Below are 17369 nucleotides of genomic sequence, written 5' to 3' on the forward strand. Positions count from 1 at the left end.
CTCACCACACAGTGTAAGGTCTGGGGTGTACCCAACAGCGCCGTGTTTCCCATCCCTCAGAGGCTGTGAGCAGATTGAGGCCAGGGCTGGCTCCTGTTCTTTCCCAGTGTGCCCCACCTCACTTAATGCTGAGCTGTGTCCATGCAACTGTTCTGCACACATTACTGGAAAGGGATCCTGATCCAGACCCCAAGAGAGGGTCCTTGGATCTCACACAAGAAAGAATTCAGGGTAAATCCATACGGTAAACTGAAAGCAAGTTTATTAAAAAAGTAAAGGAATAAAGAAAGGCTACTCCATAGAGCAGGAACATGGGCAGCTTAGCTGCTTATATTTATTGTTACTTCTTGATTATATGCTAAACAAGGAGTGGATTATTCATGAGTTTTCCAGGAAAAGAGTGGGCAATTCCTGGAGCTAAGGGTTCCTCCTCTTTTCAGACCATATAAGGTAGCTTCCTGATGTTGCCATATCATTTGTAAGCTGTCATGGCGCTGGTGGGAGTGTCCCTTAGCATGCTAATGCATTATAATTTACATATAATGTGCCAATCTATCTCACCCTGTGACTTAGAATGCCTAACATCTGGGAATGTAGCCCAGTAGGTCTCAGCCTTATTTTACCCAGCCTCTATACAAGATGGAGTCACTCCAGTTTAAACACCTCTGACACACATACCAGATGAAGTGAGAAGAGGCTTCAGAGCATCTCCACCCTCCTGTTACAGTCTCACCAATGCACCACAATGTAGCCATCTCTTGTTGTTTGAGGCATCACTGGAGTTCTTTGTCTCACAACCATGAAAATTAAGGAGCGTGGACACCAAAGATGAGGTTGGAGTGAAAGTTTAATGAGTGAGAGAAGAAAGCTCTCTGCTGTAGAGAGGGGGCCTGAAAGAGGGTTGCCATTTTTACAGTTGAATGCAAAGGTTTTTATAACAAACTGATGAGGACTGGGTGACTCATTTGCATAAGGCAAATGGTAGCTTCACCCTGTCCTTCTAATGTGCATGTGGGCCCTTAGCTTGAGTTACTCCATATTGCTTTGTTACCCTTATTGCACATGTCAGGGGACGAAATTTTTCACTGCAGGCATGTTTGGGCAAGTCACTTGTGTAGTCTGTCTTATCTGTGAGGCTGTGGGCATGTCTTAGGCAAGCCCGCTGTGCAAATTCCTGTATCTGTGCCTGCAGCTTGATTTTTCAGGCTGTTCTTTTGTTTAAAAGAATTCAACCGAGAACCCACCCTAACTGCCTGCCTGACTGGTTTCTTCCTTTCTCCTCTCTCATTCCTTTTCCAGATGAGGAAACAGGATCAGAGAGGGATAGTGACTTGCCAAGTTCACACTGAGATGAGTCCACCCTGTACCCTCCCCTCCTCAAAAGAGGACCTTTCCAAAGGGGCTGTCATCAGGGGGACCCCAACATCCATATAGTGATGACAGTTGGGAACAGATAGGACAAAACTAAGAAATAGAATCCTAAGATCTTAAAAGTAATGTGGGAAACAACATTAGAGCTGGAAAACAACTTAAGAAACAATAGTAATGAGGCATTTGCATCATTGTACAATGCTAATATTATTTTATCTTGAAAACAATCTTGAGAAGTAGGAATTATTGTCCTCTTTCACAAGAGAGGAAAAATGAGGCCAAGGGTTAGTGACATGCTGAGGGTCACACAGTGACAGAGTGGCATCCTGGTCCCTGTCCCTGACCTATTCCCTAGGGCTCCTCCCCCTGGGCATCTCACTCTCAGAGGAAGCAGGTTTATCAGTGGTGCTGGTGCGAGCTCTTGGGGAGCTATTTTCCTCCAGGTAGGTTAAGCTCCCTCCTAGCACACAACAGGATGGTGGCTATACCATCATGACAGGGAGAACAGCTATCATAGGAGGTTGCTTCCTACAGAGATGGGCGTGTGTGTGTGTGTGTGTGTGTGTGTGTGTGTGTGTGTGTGTCTGTCTGTCTGTCTGTCTGTCTGTTCTGGGACCAGAGCCATCAGTTCTTCAGCCTCAGTCTTCCCTCTATTGCCCTCTCCTGGACATAGGGAAGAAGTGCCTCCTCCCTGCTGTCTCCCAGGATTACTTCCTGCCTCTTCCACTCTCCCCACATCCACCCTGAAGTAGCCCCTCTGGCTGTCCATCAAGGTCCTGGCTGTATCACTCTCCTGGCCATTAGAATGTCCCTGACCCAGGATTGAATGCACAGTTGTCACATTTATCCCCAGGTGCTATTCCAGTCACTCCAGGTCAGTAGACACCCGTGTGTGTGTGTGTGTGTGTGTGTGTGTGTGTGTGTGTGTGTAGGGGAATCCAGGCTGCATTCTCCAGCCTTCACTGCTGGACCCCAAGCCAGTGGTCTGGACAATAAAGGCTGAGTCCGAGCCCTGAGTCAGTGGGTGGGAGGCAGAGTCCTCGGGCCACTGGGTCCCTGGCCAGAGGCTACTTGGGTTCCATTTTCCTGTCCCCCTGCCTGGGCTGGTCCTCCAGGCCGTGGTCAGTTCCAAGTTGCTGTCTTCACTGTGTCCCAAGTGTGTCTTCTCTCTCTACCCTGAGGAGTAGGAGTGGGGGAGTGGGGGTGCTCCACCCTTCCTCTGAGCCATGGTCTCTCTACCAGTGTCTGTGGGGTGAGCACCCTCCATACAGAGCCAAAGTCTCAGCCACCCCAGGGTATGGACTTGCTGGAGGCTGCTGGGTCCCCTGTGGGAACTCAGACTTGGAACCTAGGTGTAGAAGCTGGGGGAGAGAGCCCCAAGTCCAGCCTCTGCACTTCAGTCTTGGGAGAGGCTGACCCTGCAGCCCGGAAGCTCTTAGTTGCCTGGTCACAGCTTTCTAAGGAGGCAGCGGCCAGCAGGTGGCAGCAGTGAGAGCGTGGGCTCTGCGGGGTACCAGGACAGGAGGGAGGAGCAGCCCCAGTCAGGGCAGGGCCATCCAGAGGCCCAGCAAAGGACACCTGGCCCGACAAGGGAAGCTGCCAACTCCTCTGTGGGTCCCCAGGTTTTAGTCACTGTTTCCTCTCCTCCAGGATGGGACATCACCGCCTCTGGGAATCATGAGCCCGACTCTTTCTTCCCCAACCTTAGGGGAGGCTAAAGCAGAGCAGAGGGAAGCAGAGGACACAGTGGCCCTGGTGGGGAGGACAGCTCAGCCTGATAGGGTTTCTGAGGCAGACGGGAGCTGAGGTTCTCTGTAAACAGCACTCTCAGGGTTCCGCTGCCTCCACCAAGAGCCCTGGGGTCTGCAGCTCCGAGCAGAAACCACTGGACACATTTCCTCGGGACTTTCTGACTGATGCCCTTTGCTCTGGGCCCCTCCCCAGGTTCCTGCCGCCCAGGAGAACACTGGGCTGTGGGGCTGCTCAGGATGGCAGCCTCTGGTTTTGGGAAGTCCTGGGTGAGTCCAGCACTGCACAAGTCCTCCAGCTTCATCCGATCTAGACTGGCCCCAATCTTTACCCCTCCTCTAGCCCCCTGGGGCCACTCTGGGAGAAGCTCCCCTCCCAATGCATAAGTGGCCTCAGATCAAGCAGACTTCCACATGCGGCTCTGGTCTTCTAGGTGCGTCACCTCTAGAAGGATCACTGCACATGCTGTAGCCTGCAAGAAACAGGGAGAGCTGAGGAAGGGCCCTCCCCTGCCCACAGTGCCCTGATGCTCCTCCACCAGCCCCAGCCCCTTTCTGGCTCTGCCTCTGCTTCCTTCCAGGTCACCACATTAGGGTTGTGTTGGGTGGTCTCTGCCTGGCCGCCCTCCTCCCCAGGTGGAAGCCTCACGGTCCTTTTGACTGGACACAGGCCAAGGGCCATATCACTTGGGGACTTGAGGTCATAACCCTTAGTGCAGTTACCCAGAGCTCTGCCCTCAGGAGGCTGGGAGGTGGGCTCTACTCACTTGCCATGTATCTCTTCTTCCAAAACCCATAGACTATGATCAGCATCAGCACCAGGAGGGTCAGCACCAGGAGGGTCAGCACCACCACAAGCACAGTGGAGTAAACTTCCTGGTGCCTGAGGAGAAGGGACAGGGCAGAAGTGGGTGAGCACCAAGGTCCCCCATCCTAACCCACTTTGGGTTCGGACCAGCAGCAGAAACCCTGAGAGCATGCCCTTCTCAGGGTAGACGGCCACTCTCTTCCTTGCAGACCCGGCCATAGAAGCAAGTATCACATCCGGAGTTAAGAGGAGGACATCCCCAGGTAGAGGGGAGCATCTCTCTACTTTGGTACCTCTCCTCCATTATGCCCCCAAATCTGTTCATCAGTGAGGATGAGGATTCTAGGAGACTCCCATTTGTGGCTAAGAGATCAAGATGCTTGCTCTCCTCAAGGGGCTTGAGGATGCCTCTTCCCCACTCTGTCCTCTGTAGCAGATGCTGTCGGGCCCCTGCCTGTATCCCCTTGCCAGTATCATTTCCACATATAGGTCATCAGCACCTCCTTTTCTGTGGGCGGGAGACTGAGGCCTTTCTCTTGTCACTAGAGTCCCCCATGCCACACACAGCAGGCAGCCCTCTACCGATGACCAGCTGGAGTTGGTATGTAACTACACGGGCTCCTCTGCCCTGTAGATGTGTGTTTGACGCTGGATCTGACTCTCCCCATTGGGATTAGGCTCTTGTGCACAGTAGCTGCCTGGTTAAGTACTCTTTATTAGAGGCCTTCCCTGCCCTGTTCCACTACCCTACCATTTTTTCAGTGTTCCATATAAGATGCATATCCTTGCCTCAGAGTCAGCTTCTCTAGAGAAACCCAAATTAAAGCAACCCCCATTTTCCACTTCCTACTCCATGAGGCACATCCTTGCCCCGTCCTCACCCTCTCCTCTCCATCCATAGACTCTTCAGGCCACCCATCCCCTGACATGCTCATCTCTGACTCTCATCCCGCCTGGCCCTAATTCTACCAACTCTCATTGCCCTCTACCCTCATCTCCACAACCCCTGTCTCCCCTGATACTCCTCCCACTGACCTTCTTCTTCTCTGACTCTCCTCCCCTATAACCTTCACTTCCCCCATCCTTATCCCCCTGACCCTAATGCCCCCGACTCTCATAGTCCCCTGCCCTCATCCCTGCAACCCTCATCTCCCCCAACCTTTATCCCCGACCCTCCTCTCTGCTGACACTTTCCCCACCTTCCTCCCCCAACTCTGCTCCCCACTGACCCTCCTCCTCCCTGATCCTCTTCCCCCACTTCCTTTCCTCTCCCCTCCTGTCCCCACCCTTCTTTCCCCTGCCCCTCCTCCCCACTGACCCTCTTTTTCCCTGCCCTTCCTCTCCCCACCCTCCTTTCCCCTGACCCTCATCCCCAGTGACTCTCTTTTCTCCTGACCCCTCTTTCTCCTGCCCCTTCTCCTCATGACCCTCCCTTCCCCTGGCCCTCCTCTCTCCTGCCTCTCCTCTCCATTGCCATTCTTTATGTCACTTCCAGTCCCCCACCTCCCATTCAGAAGCAGGCCACATTGGGTTCCTGGGGAGCAAAAGGGGAAGGTCAGATATGAGACTTGCACCTCCAGGTCTGTTTGGGCACTAGGTGCTAGTGCCACTCAACCCCAGGCCCCATGGGTACCTGATGGAGGGTATGGAGGGTAGTCTGTTGAGCAGAGATCTGCTGGTGAGGCAGAGCCCTGTGGTGGGCGATCTGGTGCTGAAGTGCCCAGACTTAGTGGAGATGGATTCTGGGCCAGCAGAGGAGTCCCTGGCATTGCTGGGAGATGTAGTCACTGTCTGGGACCCCGTGGTCCTCCTGGGTCCCTGGCTGGTAGTGCTGGTGGCAGTGAAGCTGCAGCCTCTCTTGGAGGCAGGTCTGGTGGAGGCCAAGAGTCTAGGCAAGGTGAGGAGTCCCGGGGTGAACATCGTCACACCAGTGGTAAAGGGGGCATCAGGGCCTGAGGTAGGGGCTTGGCCAGTTGTGACAGTTCCACTCTTGAGGATGTTGGCCAGATGTGTGAAAGGAGTGTTCCTCTCAGTTTTGGGAGCTGAAGGACAGAAAGGGAGGAACGTTAGACTGACTTGGGGGCCTCAGTGCTGGGAGCAGATCCTGGCAGCCCACACAGTTGCCTGGAAGCCTGGATGGGGGCCTGTCCTCTTCTCTTCTCCTTGACCTTGGGCCTAGGATTCTGGCTGCTGAGTGATCAGATGTGTATTTGTTCAGAAAATAATATCAGGAAGAAGGAAGTAGGCATACTGAAGAAGGGAGAGACTACTACAATTTCTTTTTCCCCTCCCATGTCAGGCCACCTGTTCCCTCTCCATCCCCATTTCTCTGTTGTCACTTTCCAGGCCCTCTTCGTTCCTATGGGCCAAAAAGATTTCCAAAAAACAATGTCGAACAGGGACTTTTCCAGCTGTTCCATAATTGACAAGTAGTGTCCAGAGATGAGGACAAGGAGGCATTAAGGGCCTCAAATTCCAAAGAAAGCTGCAGTCACTTGGGGTCAGACACTTTCCTTGGGGACTCACTAAGAGATATCAAACTGGTCCTGCTAAACTCACCCATCAACCCAGCCCTTTTCCACTCCATTTTCTAGAAGAAGCCTGGGTTTTGGATAGTGGATGAGGAGGGAGGTTGAGGAGCTGTGAGGCATCGACCTAGCAGTGAGTGTTGGTTTTGTCTCAGCACAGAATGAGAAAATTGGAGACAGAGGCTGCTACATCCCACTACTGTGCATGGAAAGGGCAATTTCCTAAGGGCCAAATGGTCTTCATGGAAGGTGGCTGAGCTTGACCCATTTTTCTATGGAAGGGGACCCAGAGCAAGCAGCATTGGTGAGGATAGGGATAGAGCAAGAGGCTCACCTGGAGTCAGAGCTCCCACATCATCATACTCGGCAGTGGGGACACCCCTAAAGAATTCTTCAGAGAACTCACACATTAGTGCCTTAGGAGAGTATGTGGACACTCAGAGAGGATCTCAAAGGGCTGGCAGACAAGGAATGACATCCAACAGAGACAGCATTCCTACAACACTCAGTTAAGCCACATAACCATCTCCCTCTCCCTCATTCCTACATCAACACACTAAGAGGGCTAAGAAGAGGTAACAAAGAGGAACCCCGCCTTCTCCACAGCCCAAGATGCAGGATGGGGAGCTGGGCAGCCAGCAACCTTCTTTCTCCACTTTAGGTGCCTTGGACCATACAACCTGGTCTTCAGGGATGGTGGAATATCCTACACTGCTAGATGACTAGAGTTTGTAGTTGGACTAAGGATTTTCTTATTTCCTGATAACTGAAAAGGTCCTGCAAAGTTGAAATCTTCACAAATTGTCCTTAAGAGGTAGAAAGTGAGATTTGACATAACACGATTAGAGGAAATGATGAGAAAAAATAAAAGCATGTAATGTTTAATGTTTCTATCCCTACATATTAAGACTTCAGTGAACCAGTTTCAACTTCCCTGGGTCTCACTCGGAACTGGAGAGGGGAGGAATGAGATTTGGCTCCACATTTTAGCGACAGCATTTTCCCTAGTTCAGACCCCATGGAAGATGGAGATGCAATTGAGTTAGGCGAATGGGGAAGGGTGGATAGTAAATTGCGTAATAACTGGCTGCCTTTTTTGGGCTCTTTAGCTGACTCCTTTCCCTTTTCTATCTAATAAATGTGGAAGGACCCCATGGCTTGGTGCTCCACGCTTTTTTACCTACACTCAAGGGAGAGCTTTTAGATCTTGATATTTTTAACAATTTTATTGAGATATAACTCATATCCCATTTATAATATAAAGCTCAATGGCTCTTTATTATGGTTACAAAGTTATGCAACCATCATCACAGTGAGTTTTAGAACATCTTCATCATCTCCAAAAGAAACCCCTTACCATTTAGCTATGACTCTGTATCCCCTTTTCCTTCCCCCAGCCTTGAGCAACCACTAATCTACTTTCTGTGTCTATAGATTTCTCTAATTCCCTGGACTTAAAACACTATCTTTATAGAGATACTTTCAAATACATACCCCAGCTCTGACCTCTCACCTGAGCTCCAGGCAGGTATATCACTGCTGGCTGCATTTCCCCACTTGGTTCTAGGAGGTATCTTAAACTTAACATGACAAAAGAGAGCTCTTGATTTTTCTCCTCCAAATTAGCTCCTCTTTCAGATTTACCCTACACTATCAAGGGGACCATCATCCACCTGCTGATCAAATAGAAAAACCTTGGATCATCCATGATTCCCCCTTTTGGCTCACCTCTCAACTGAGCAAATCCTGTCCTACCTCCAAAACAGATGAGCTGAACGGAAAGTCTGAAAAACATAGATTTGAGCCCATTCACATCTCTCTGCCACTAGTGCCTACATTGTACTCCAGGCTACTGTTATTTCCAGCCAGATGCCCACAATGGCCTCTCTGCCCATGTTCATACCATTCAAATCCATCCTCAACAAGTGGCCACTACATTCTTAAAAACAAATCATGACACAGCTCTCTGAGCTCTCTAGTAGCTTCCTCTTATACCCAAATTCCAACTTATGGTCTTTGGGGCTGCTTGACTCTCCAACCTCATCGCTCATTGCCTCACACTCCATATGGAGCGACTAAATAAGCCTTATACAAGCCAAACTCCTTCTGACCTCATGACCTTTAACATTTAGCTGTTGCCACAAAGTGCCCTTCAAAGCACCCAGATGGGGGGCTGGAGAACGCTCACTGTTCAGGGCTCTGCTTGGTGTTGCCTGCTCAGGGAAGTGTTCTCTGACCCCCAGTACTTCATTAGCTCCCCCACCACCAAGTCACTTCCTAGTTCATGAAGACCTCTAGTTATCTGCAATTATTTGAAATACTTCCCAGTTTCTTATGAACAGCTCTTGTTTTCTGCAATTATTTGTCTGGATAATAAGTGTGCCTGTCATCTCCCATAGGGCAGGATTGTGAGCATTTTTGCTCACTACTGTCTCCTTAGAGCCTAGAATAGTGCCTGCCACATAATAGGGGCTCAGTAAATTATGTTGAAGCAATGAGTGAATAAAACACAGCACAGGCAGTGCCAAGTTTGAACCTCATCTCAGCCACCCGCTAGCTCTGGGACCCCAGACAAGCTCAGAGTCACATTGGGTTTTCAGGTCTCATTATCTTCATCTGTAAAATGGTGACAATAGTGCCATGAATGGTGCCATAAAGGCACTTTGAAAACACTACAGTGCAACATGTCCATTGATGGATTATTATCCTTATTATCTCTGATGTTAGTGGAGTGTGGGGCAGGGAGGACTCCCTCCACCCATCCCAGTGCCCCTGCAGCCCACTCACCTGGAGACACATCCAGCTGGATGCCCATCAGGGGGTACAGGGTCCCAGAGGTGTTGCGCATGCACCAGTATCGGCCTGAGTCCTGGAGCCTGAGGGCCACCATGGTGATGTTGACCACCTTGGCCTGGGCATTGTCCTGCAGCAAGTAGCGGGGCCCTTTCACCCAGACTCGGGCAAAGCCAAGCTCACACTTCTTCTTCCTGACTTTGCACCAAACCTTGCCATCCATGCGGCTTTTGTAGCCCTTATAGGAACACTGCACAGACAGAGTCTCCCCTTCGAGGAGCCTCACTTTTGTGTATACGCTGTCAGCAGAGGGGCCTGCGGAGACAAGACTTGTTGAATAAACTCTGGCAAGAGGAGAGGAAGAAGGCATCATGAAGGTTGAAGATCATGGTGAAGGGCGAGGTGGATATTGTCCTGCTGTCATGAAAACCACAGACTGATGGGGAAACATAACACCATCCTCAGGGAGCTTTCCCCAGCCTGAAGGGAGGTAAACGGGCCCTGAAAACAGCTAGTTCCCAGTATAACGGGGGACACACAGGCCCCCCTCTCAGGGAGCTTTCAGTCCGATGGAGGAGGCAGGTATATCCTTCAGGGAGCCCCAGGTCTAATGGAGGATATGCAGCACTTACACTCGGAGCTCCCTCAGACACAGCCCCTTTCCTCATGGTATTTTCTAGTCTGATGGGAGAGTGACAAGCTCTGTCTTCAGGGATTCCCAGGGAATTCATTTTTGTTTTGTTTTGTTTTGTTTTTGAGACGGAGTCTCACTCTGTCGCCCAGGCTAGAGTGCAGTGGCGTGATCTCAGCTCACTGTAGCCTCCACCTCCTGGGTTCAAACGATTCTCCTGCCTCAGCCTCCTGAGTAGCTGAGACTACAGGCGCCCTCCACCATGCCCGGCTAATGTTTTGTATTTTTAGTAGAGACGGGATTTCACCGTGTTAGCCAGGATGGTCTTGATCTCCTGACCTCATGATCCACCTGCCTTGGCCTCCGAAAGTGCTCGGATTACAGGCGTGAGCCACTGCGCCCAGCCTCCCAGGAAATTCCTGTGGGAAAAACCCAGGTCATGCCCTCAGTGAGACAGATGCAGAGACACAAATACAAGTCATTAAGTTCTGAAATTTCAGTGCCCAGCTAATTAGGTAGATAAGAAAATCCAGTATTTGAAAAAAATGATTAATAGTTATTTATTTCACAAATAGGTTCACTGTAGTCCTCTTTAAATAATAAGTTTCCTTAGTTCATTCTAGCTGGTGTTTAGTTTTAAAATATCCTAGTTACATAAAACCCATAGCTCAAGCCTGTCCAAATGTACATGTAAACAAACTCCCAAGGGTGTGTGAACTACAGGATTCTACAATTATTCACTTTCCACCTGCAATATCTTTCTCTCTATGCTGAGGAGTAAGATGTGGTCCAAGCCCTCATAATCCACAGTCTGGTAGAGAGAGAGCAGAACTGCGGTGTGCAGGGTGACTCAGGGGACAGAGAGAGGGAGAAAGCTGCCGTGGGGTCCCTCCACCCCCTGCCTGCCCTAAGCTCACCACTGACTCTTGTGATAATTTCACCCCAGAGCCTTCCACAAAAACACACATAAAAAGACTCTTCCCCATAGTAGAGAACAGAGAGCACACATTTTGGAGTCAAAATAAACAACGGTTGAAACCCTATTTTTACCACTTAGCAGTGTGATCAGGTCACCTGTTTGATACAGAAATATCAAAACAGACACTTGACTGATACAGAAGTATTTCTGCTTCTTTATCAGTCAAGTGAGACGAGCACCACACCCCTCACAGGTTGCTGTGAGAATTCTGCCCCAGGTCAGTGCTTTGCACACAGTGCGTGCTCAACGCATGCTTCCTTTTCCCACATGCTAGGGGCTCCCAGTTCCCCTAATGGAACCCAGAGCTGTGACAGTCAAGGGCCCAGAACCCAGGACATCTGTCCCACCAAAATCCAGGATATCTGTCCCAAGTCCCACCCAGCAGCCACTAGAGCTGAGGCTCTGCGTAAGGCAACACCCTCTCTAAGCATCCCTCTGTCCCTTGCAGACTAAACAGAATGATCCAACTTCATTATTTGGTGGATGAGCCCAGGATTTCTTAGCACAAGAGAGACCCCTTTCTGCCCTGGCATTGGGAAGCTGTTTCTTTACTCTCTGGGAGGTGCAGAGTTGGGTGACCTTGGGATGGGTCTCCAAGGCACTGTCTTCATGTGTGTCTACACCTCCCACCCCTCTCACAGGCAGTGGTGAGTCTTGCCAACCCCCACCATGCCCAGAACTGAACCGGAAGTGGTAACTTTGTTGCCATGGCAGCGAGAGGGGCAGGAATGGGTGAGGTCCCTCAAGGAGCACTGGTTTCTGTGAGGTGGGAAAGGCATTCACACACGGGTCCCTTCAGGACAGAGGCAGGGACAGGATGTGGCATCAGCATTTCAAGAAAAATGCTCAAATTCAGTTCAAAGCACGCATGATGCAATGATTGCTGTCATAACTAAACAGGGCGTCCTGACAGAGGCCAAGCAGAGAAAGCTATTTGTGTGAGGCAATTGAGGGCTCTGCTTTGAAGCCTGAGGAAGCCTAGCAGATAAAGGGGCCAATGCAGAGAGGGTCCAGAGCTTTATCTTAGCTTGGGAGGCCTGGGTTAGCTTTGCCTGGGGCCTGATATTAGGGTAAAGAGCTACTAAGTCAGCCCTAATCTCCTCCTTCCCCAACCCACAAAACACTAAACAAGAAAATTGCTGGTAAGGAGGGTAAGAAAAAGGCCCTGAGCTCCTGCCTCTGTACCCACTCCCTCCTCCACAAGGCAGCCCCTTCTCCCCTTACCTGAGACACAACCCTGTGGCCACAGCAGCAGCAGCAGCAGCAGCAGCAGGAAGGCTGGGGCCATGGTTCCATCCAGCTGGTCAGTGTCAGGCCTGGAGATCCAAGGTGACGGCCCACCCGACACAGGATGTGCCACCTGGGCCTGCCAGGGAAGGACCTGGGGTTCTAAAAGTGAAGCTGCCCATTTAGGGAAGTGAGGCAGTGTGGGACCCACTGCCTCCAGCCAACCGCAGGGATTCATTGAGCCCATGATGAGGGCGGTGCTGGCAGCTGTTTCCGCCCTTTTCCTCAGAACTTCAGGCAGGTGTGGCTGCTCCACCCAGTCTGGGGCCCCAGGCCAGGGAGGACTCACAGAGGGCTCTCCGCCCTCCCCAGTCTCCCCTGGAAACTGGTCCCTAGGATCCAGCTAGGGGACTGGGGTGAGGCTTCTGGAACCTCAGGTATAGACTTTCCTGGAATCTTCTGGGCTCAGAGACCCAGGGGTGCAGGCTCTCAGGCTGAGATGGAGCATCTCTGACCCTAGTTTCCTACATATACACATTCACAGGGAAGTTCTTATAAACTCTCATTCATTCATTCATTGCAGATTCTTTCTGTTCCTTCCTCTCTCTCTCCCCCAGGCTCCTGGCTGCTCAGAACAGTCACTTGTGTTCACTGTTGCAAATAACCTCTTACAGGCTCACTTGAAATCTTACTTTTGTCAAGGGCAAAAATGCAAATTGTAAGACTCAGGGCATAAAGTTTGGGTTGAGGAAGCGGTTCCTGTACTCTCACACATGGGTGTGCATGCACATACACTCACACACAGTCTTTGTCTTTTATTCACTTTCTCACACACACACACACGCCTATGCACACAGTCTCATACACACCCCAGCGGCCTCTCCTTTTCCCTATCCACGCGTCTCCTGTCTCTATACCTCTCTCTGCCTCTCCTCCTGTCGTCTCTACTCACCATCAGCTCCCTCTAGACTCCTAGTCCCTCGTGCAGGCTTCCTATAGCCACTGCAGTACTTCCCCTCACCCACCTCATCTCAAGAGCCCCTTCCTTCCCTGCCTCCAGCCTCTGTCAGCATACAGGCAAGCACCCTCCACTTCCTTCTGCTCAACGCTATCTCGCCTATACAGCCACCAGCTCCAGTGGAAATGACCCAGCACTTGGTCCAAGACCACACCCTTCACTTACCCCAAGGCCTAGAATCAGAAGCATCGATTTCTGATGTCCAGTACCTGTGTCATCTGCTCCTTCAGTGTGTGGGGACGCAGCTGGACCCCCATGATTATGTATGCTCCCCCTACTCACCAGTGCCACGTTTCTACTCCTTAGATGGGACTGTCAAAAGGTAAACTGAGGCACAATAAAATTTTAAACAGATTATTTGAGCAAACAACAATTCATGAATCAGGCAGCTCCAAGCAGAAGAGGTTGAGGAGCTCCACTAGGGGAATGCAAGGGGAAAACTCCTGCAGGACAAGTAAAGTGAAGAAAATATTTAATTGGTTACAGTTATACAGTTCCCTTATTTGGCCTATCCTGTTGGAAAGACCCTAGTTATCTTGCTTGTTGGCTTCTTCTGACTGGTTGAGCTTAAGTTCTGTTCTTCCTTAATGTACACATTTACAAGAAATAGCTCAAGTTAAGTTTCACTGATGTTTGTAAATCAAGCAAAGTTGAGGTCACTTATGAGGCCTGTTTTTTTTTTTTTTTCGCAGGGACTCTTCAGGCCTGGTCTCCATTTTCATTCATTTTAACAGGACTCAGAGTAAAAGGTCCTCAAACTTTCACGGCCACAATCTTAAACTAACGTTGGACCCCCAAGCTCCAAGCAAAGAAGTCTATCTTGACTGACCCTTATAGTCTCTCAACTCATTCACTCACTCATTCATTCATTCATTCATTCATTTGTTCATTCCCACAACCTCATTGCTATGCATGGGGCCAGGTAGGCACTGGGGGCACAGGAATGAGACATAGTTGTCACCTGAGACCTCTCAGCTCACAGGTGTGTTTTGTTTTCCTTCTTCACCCTTCCTTTTTCAGTATTTCCCACCCAGTCCTCAGAACTTCCTGAGCTCCCTGAGTTCAGAGGTCATCTCCCATCCGCAACATACACAGTATGTTCCTTCATCCCTTCCCCCATCAGAACAGTAAGCTGCTTCAGGAGTGGAGGATTTATCTCTTGTGGGTACTTCATGGGCTTGGAATCCATGATTCTATGAAACTGATACAGTGTGCCCAGCACTGAGCCAGGCATTGTCAAAAGTGTGACCCTCGGGATCACTGTGCTGATGAGGGTAGAAGGGTTCACTCACTCACTGACTGGGGAAGTACGTACTGGATTCAACCTTTCTTCAGAGAAATTTGGAAGCATTGGTCAAAATCATTAAAAATATGTATACATTAGACTTTTACATCCATCATTTGATTTAACACAGCAGTGTATTTTGTCTTTATATTTATTTTTCCCATTAAAAAATTAAGGCCTAATTTACATACAGTACTTTTCACCCTTTTCAATGAATAGTTCTGGGAGTTCTAGAGACTTGTATCCAATGCCATAATGGAGACAGAGAAGAGTGCCATCATTCCCCAAAGCTCTCCCCTGCTCCTTGTTAGTCATCCCTTCAGTCCCAGACAAACATTGATCTGGTGGAGTTTTTTCCTATTGTTTCTCTCTTTCCAGAATGGAAATAGTACAGTATGAAGCACTTTATGTTGACTTATTTTGGTGAAGTCCAAATATAATTTTTATGGATCATATTTTTATGTCATATCTAATAAATCTTTGCTTAACCCAAGGTCACAGTGACTTTTTTCAACAGTTCTGTGAGCTATAATTCACATAATATAAAACTGACCCACCTAAAGCATACAATTCAGTGCTTTTCAATATATTCACTGAGTTGTACAACTATCACCAATTTTACAGCATTTTCATGTCCCCTCCTCCCAAAGAAACCCCATGCCCATTAGCAGGCACTCCCTGGATCCATTTCCTATTACTGCAGACTGGGTGGCTTCAAACAGTATTAACTTACTATCTTGCCATTCTGAAGGCAGAAGTCTGAAGTCAGTATCACACTGTACTGAGATGAAGACGTCGACAGGGCTACAGTCTCTCCAGAGACTCTAGGGAAGAATTTGTTCCTTGCCTTTCCATCTTCAGGTAGCCGCCAGCATTCTTTGGTTTGGGGCTGTTTTACTCCAATCTTCAAGGCCAGCATCTTCAGTCTCCCTCTGCTCCATATTCACATCACTTTCTCCTCTTTGTGTTCAAATCCCCCTCTGGCTGTCTTACATAAGGATGCATGTGATTGTATGTAGTTCCCATCTGCGTAATCCAGGATAATCTCCCCATCTCAAGATGTTTAATTTATTCACATCAGCAAAGATCTTTTTTTTTTTTTTTTTTTTTTTGCCATATAAGGTAACAATCACAGGTTTCAGGGATTAGGACACAGATATCTTTTAAGAGGACATTTATCAGCTTACCACAGTCCCCATGCCTACAGTCTCAGGCAATATATTTATTATATATACAATCCCAGGCACTAATATTTTTGTCTTTATAGACAAAAAAAATCAAAAATTATTTTTTAAAAAAATCAAAAATGTCTTGATCAATTCTGGACATGTCATAAAAATATAATTGAACAATATGTGTTCCTTGTGACTGGATTCTTTCATTTAGCAGAATGTATTTCAGGCTTGTCCATGTTGTAGCTGTACTTGTGCTATATGTTGTATTAATACATCATTCCTTTTAAAGGCTGAATAATATTCCACTGAATGAATATATATGTTTACCATTTATCGGTTGACAGATATTTTATTTGTTTCCACTATTTAACTACTATAAGCAGTGTTACTATGACTATTCATGTACAAGTTTTTGTGTGGACATATGTTTTCATTTCTCTTGAGTACATAACCAATAGTAGAACTACTGGATCATATGGCAACTCTACGTTTAACATTTTCAGGAACTCTCAAATAGTTTTCCAAAGTGGCTGCAAATTTTTCACCCTCTCCAGCAATGTATGAGTGCTCTCATTTCTCTACAATCTCTCCAATACTTGTATTGGCTTTCTGTTTATAGCCATCCAGTGAATGTACTTACGTTTTGAATTGTAGTTACCTAATGATTAATGATATTGCACAGCTTCATCTTGAGCATGTACAATTTGCTCATTTGTATACCCTTGGAGAAATATTTATTCAATTGTGTTGTATGTCTTTTATAGCATTTGAACAATATTGTGCCACCTTTTTCTGGCTTCCATTGTTGATGAGAAATTCACTACAATTAGAATTGGTGTTCCTTTATAGATAATTATTTCTCTCTGGCCATTTTAAAGATATTTTCTTTGTCTTTACTTCTCAGAAGGCTATCTATGCTGTGTCTTGGTGTGTATTTCTTTGGGCTTATTATATTTGCGATAAAATCAGATTCTTGGATTTGTAGCTTTAGGTCTTTGGGCAGATTTGATTAGACGTTTCTTTGAATACATTTTCAGGCTCACATTTTTTCTCCTTTCCTTCTGGGACTCTGAGGATGCAAAGATTAGCTCTTATGTTAATGTCCTGCAGATAGCTGACATTCTGTTCATTTATTTTCAGTCTGTTTTCTCTCTGATCAGACTGAGTAAATTTTCTCAGTCTGCCTTCCAGTTAACTAATAACATCCTCTGTCATCTCCACTCTCCTATGGAGTCCACGTAGTCAGCTTTTAATTTTGGTTATTGTTGGTTTTAATTCCCACATATTCTATTGTTATTCTGTTCCCAAAAGAATAAAAAAGAGTAAATGGAAAGAAGAACTACTAATACTTGAAAAAATAGTACTGAGGATTTTTCAGAATTAAACAAATATCTAAGACTTCAAATTGAATGTGTTCAGAGAGTTCCAAATAGAATGGATAATTAAATAGTCCATATTAAACATACTATAATAAAAATTCAAAGGGAAAATTATAAAAATATTGCAGAGATAAAAGTGGTCAGTAAAGATGAATAACCATCAGATTGTTATCCGACATTTCCATAGCAACACTGCGAAGGTAAGAAAACAATGAAATATGTTCAAAATTTTGAAGAAGTATATGTCTTTTACATGTTAACTTATGACGTAGAATTTGCCACCCACTTGAAAATTGTGGTTAAGAGAACTATGACAATTTTGAGGCCAAGGATGTTAAGATAAAATATTTAAAAGTTATAACTAAATGCTAGCTCTTAGCATCTGATTGAGGAAGACCTATTTTTGTTTAGTCCACTTTTATCCCAC

General features: G+C 47.6%; 1 protein-coding gene across 2 annotated transcripts; it reads right to left on the minus strand.

Moving 5' to 3' along the window:
* Nucleotides 1–829: 829 nt before the first annotated feature.
* Nucleotides 830–12841, minus strand: TREML2 (triggering receptor expressed on myeloid cells like 2). Of its 2 annotated transcripts, none has more exons than XM_007972636.3 (5): nucleotides 12083–12841; nucleotides 9243–9563; nucleotides 5561–5969; nucleotides 3887–4002; nucleotides 830–3592 (listed from the first exon to the last, which is right to left on the minus strand). In XM_007972636.3, the coding sequence occupies exons 1-5, from the start codon at nucleotides 12330–12332 to the stop codon at nucleotides 3513–3515; spliced, it is 1176 nt and encodes a 391-aa protein (XP_007970827.3). In that variant the 5' UTR covers nucleotides 12333–12841; the 3' UTR covers nucleotides 830–3512. The 2 variants fall into 2 exon arrangements, with proteins under 2 accessions (XP_007970827.3, XP_072862057.1); XM_073005956.1 differs by having other exon boundaries at nucleotides 9243–10298; nucleotides 12083–12164.
* Between the last annotated feature and the right edge of the window lie 4528 nt (nucleotides 12842–17369).

Source organism: Chlorocebus sabaeus, chromosome 17 (genome assembly GCF_047675955.1).
Source record: "Chlorocebus sabaeus isolate Y175 chromosome 17, mChlSab1.0.hap1, whole genome shotgun sequence".
Lineage (NCBI taxonomy): Eukaryota > Metazoa > Chordata > Mammalia > Primates > Cercopithecidae > Chlorocebus > Chlorocebus sabaeus.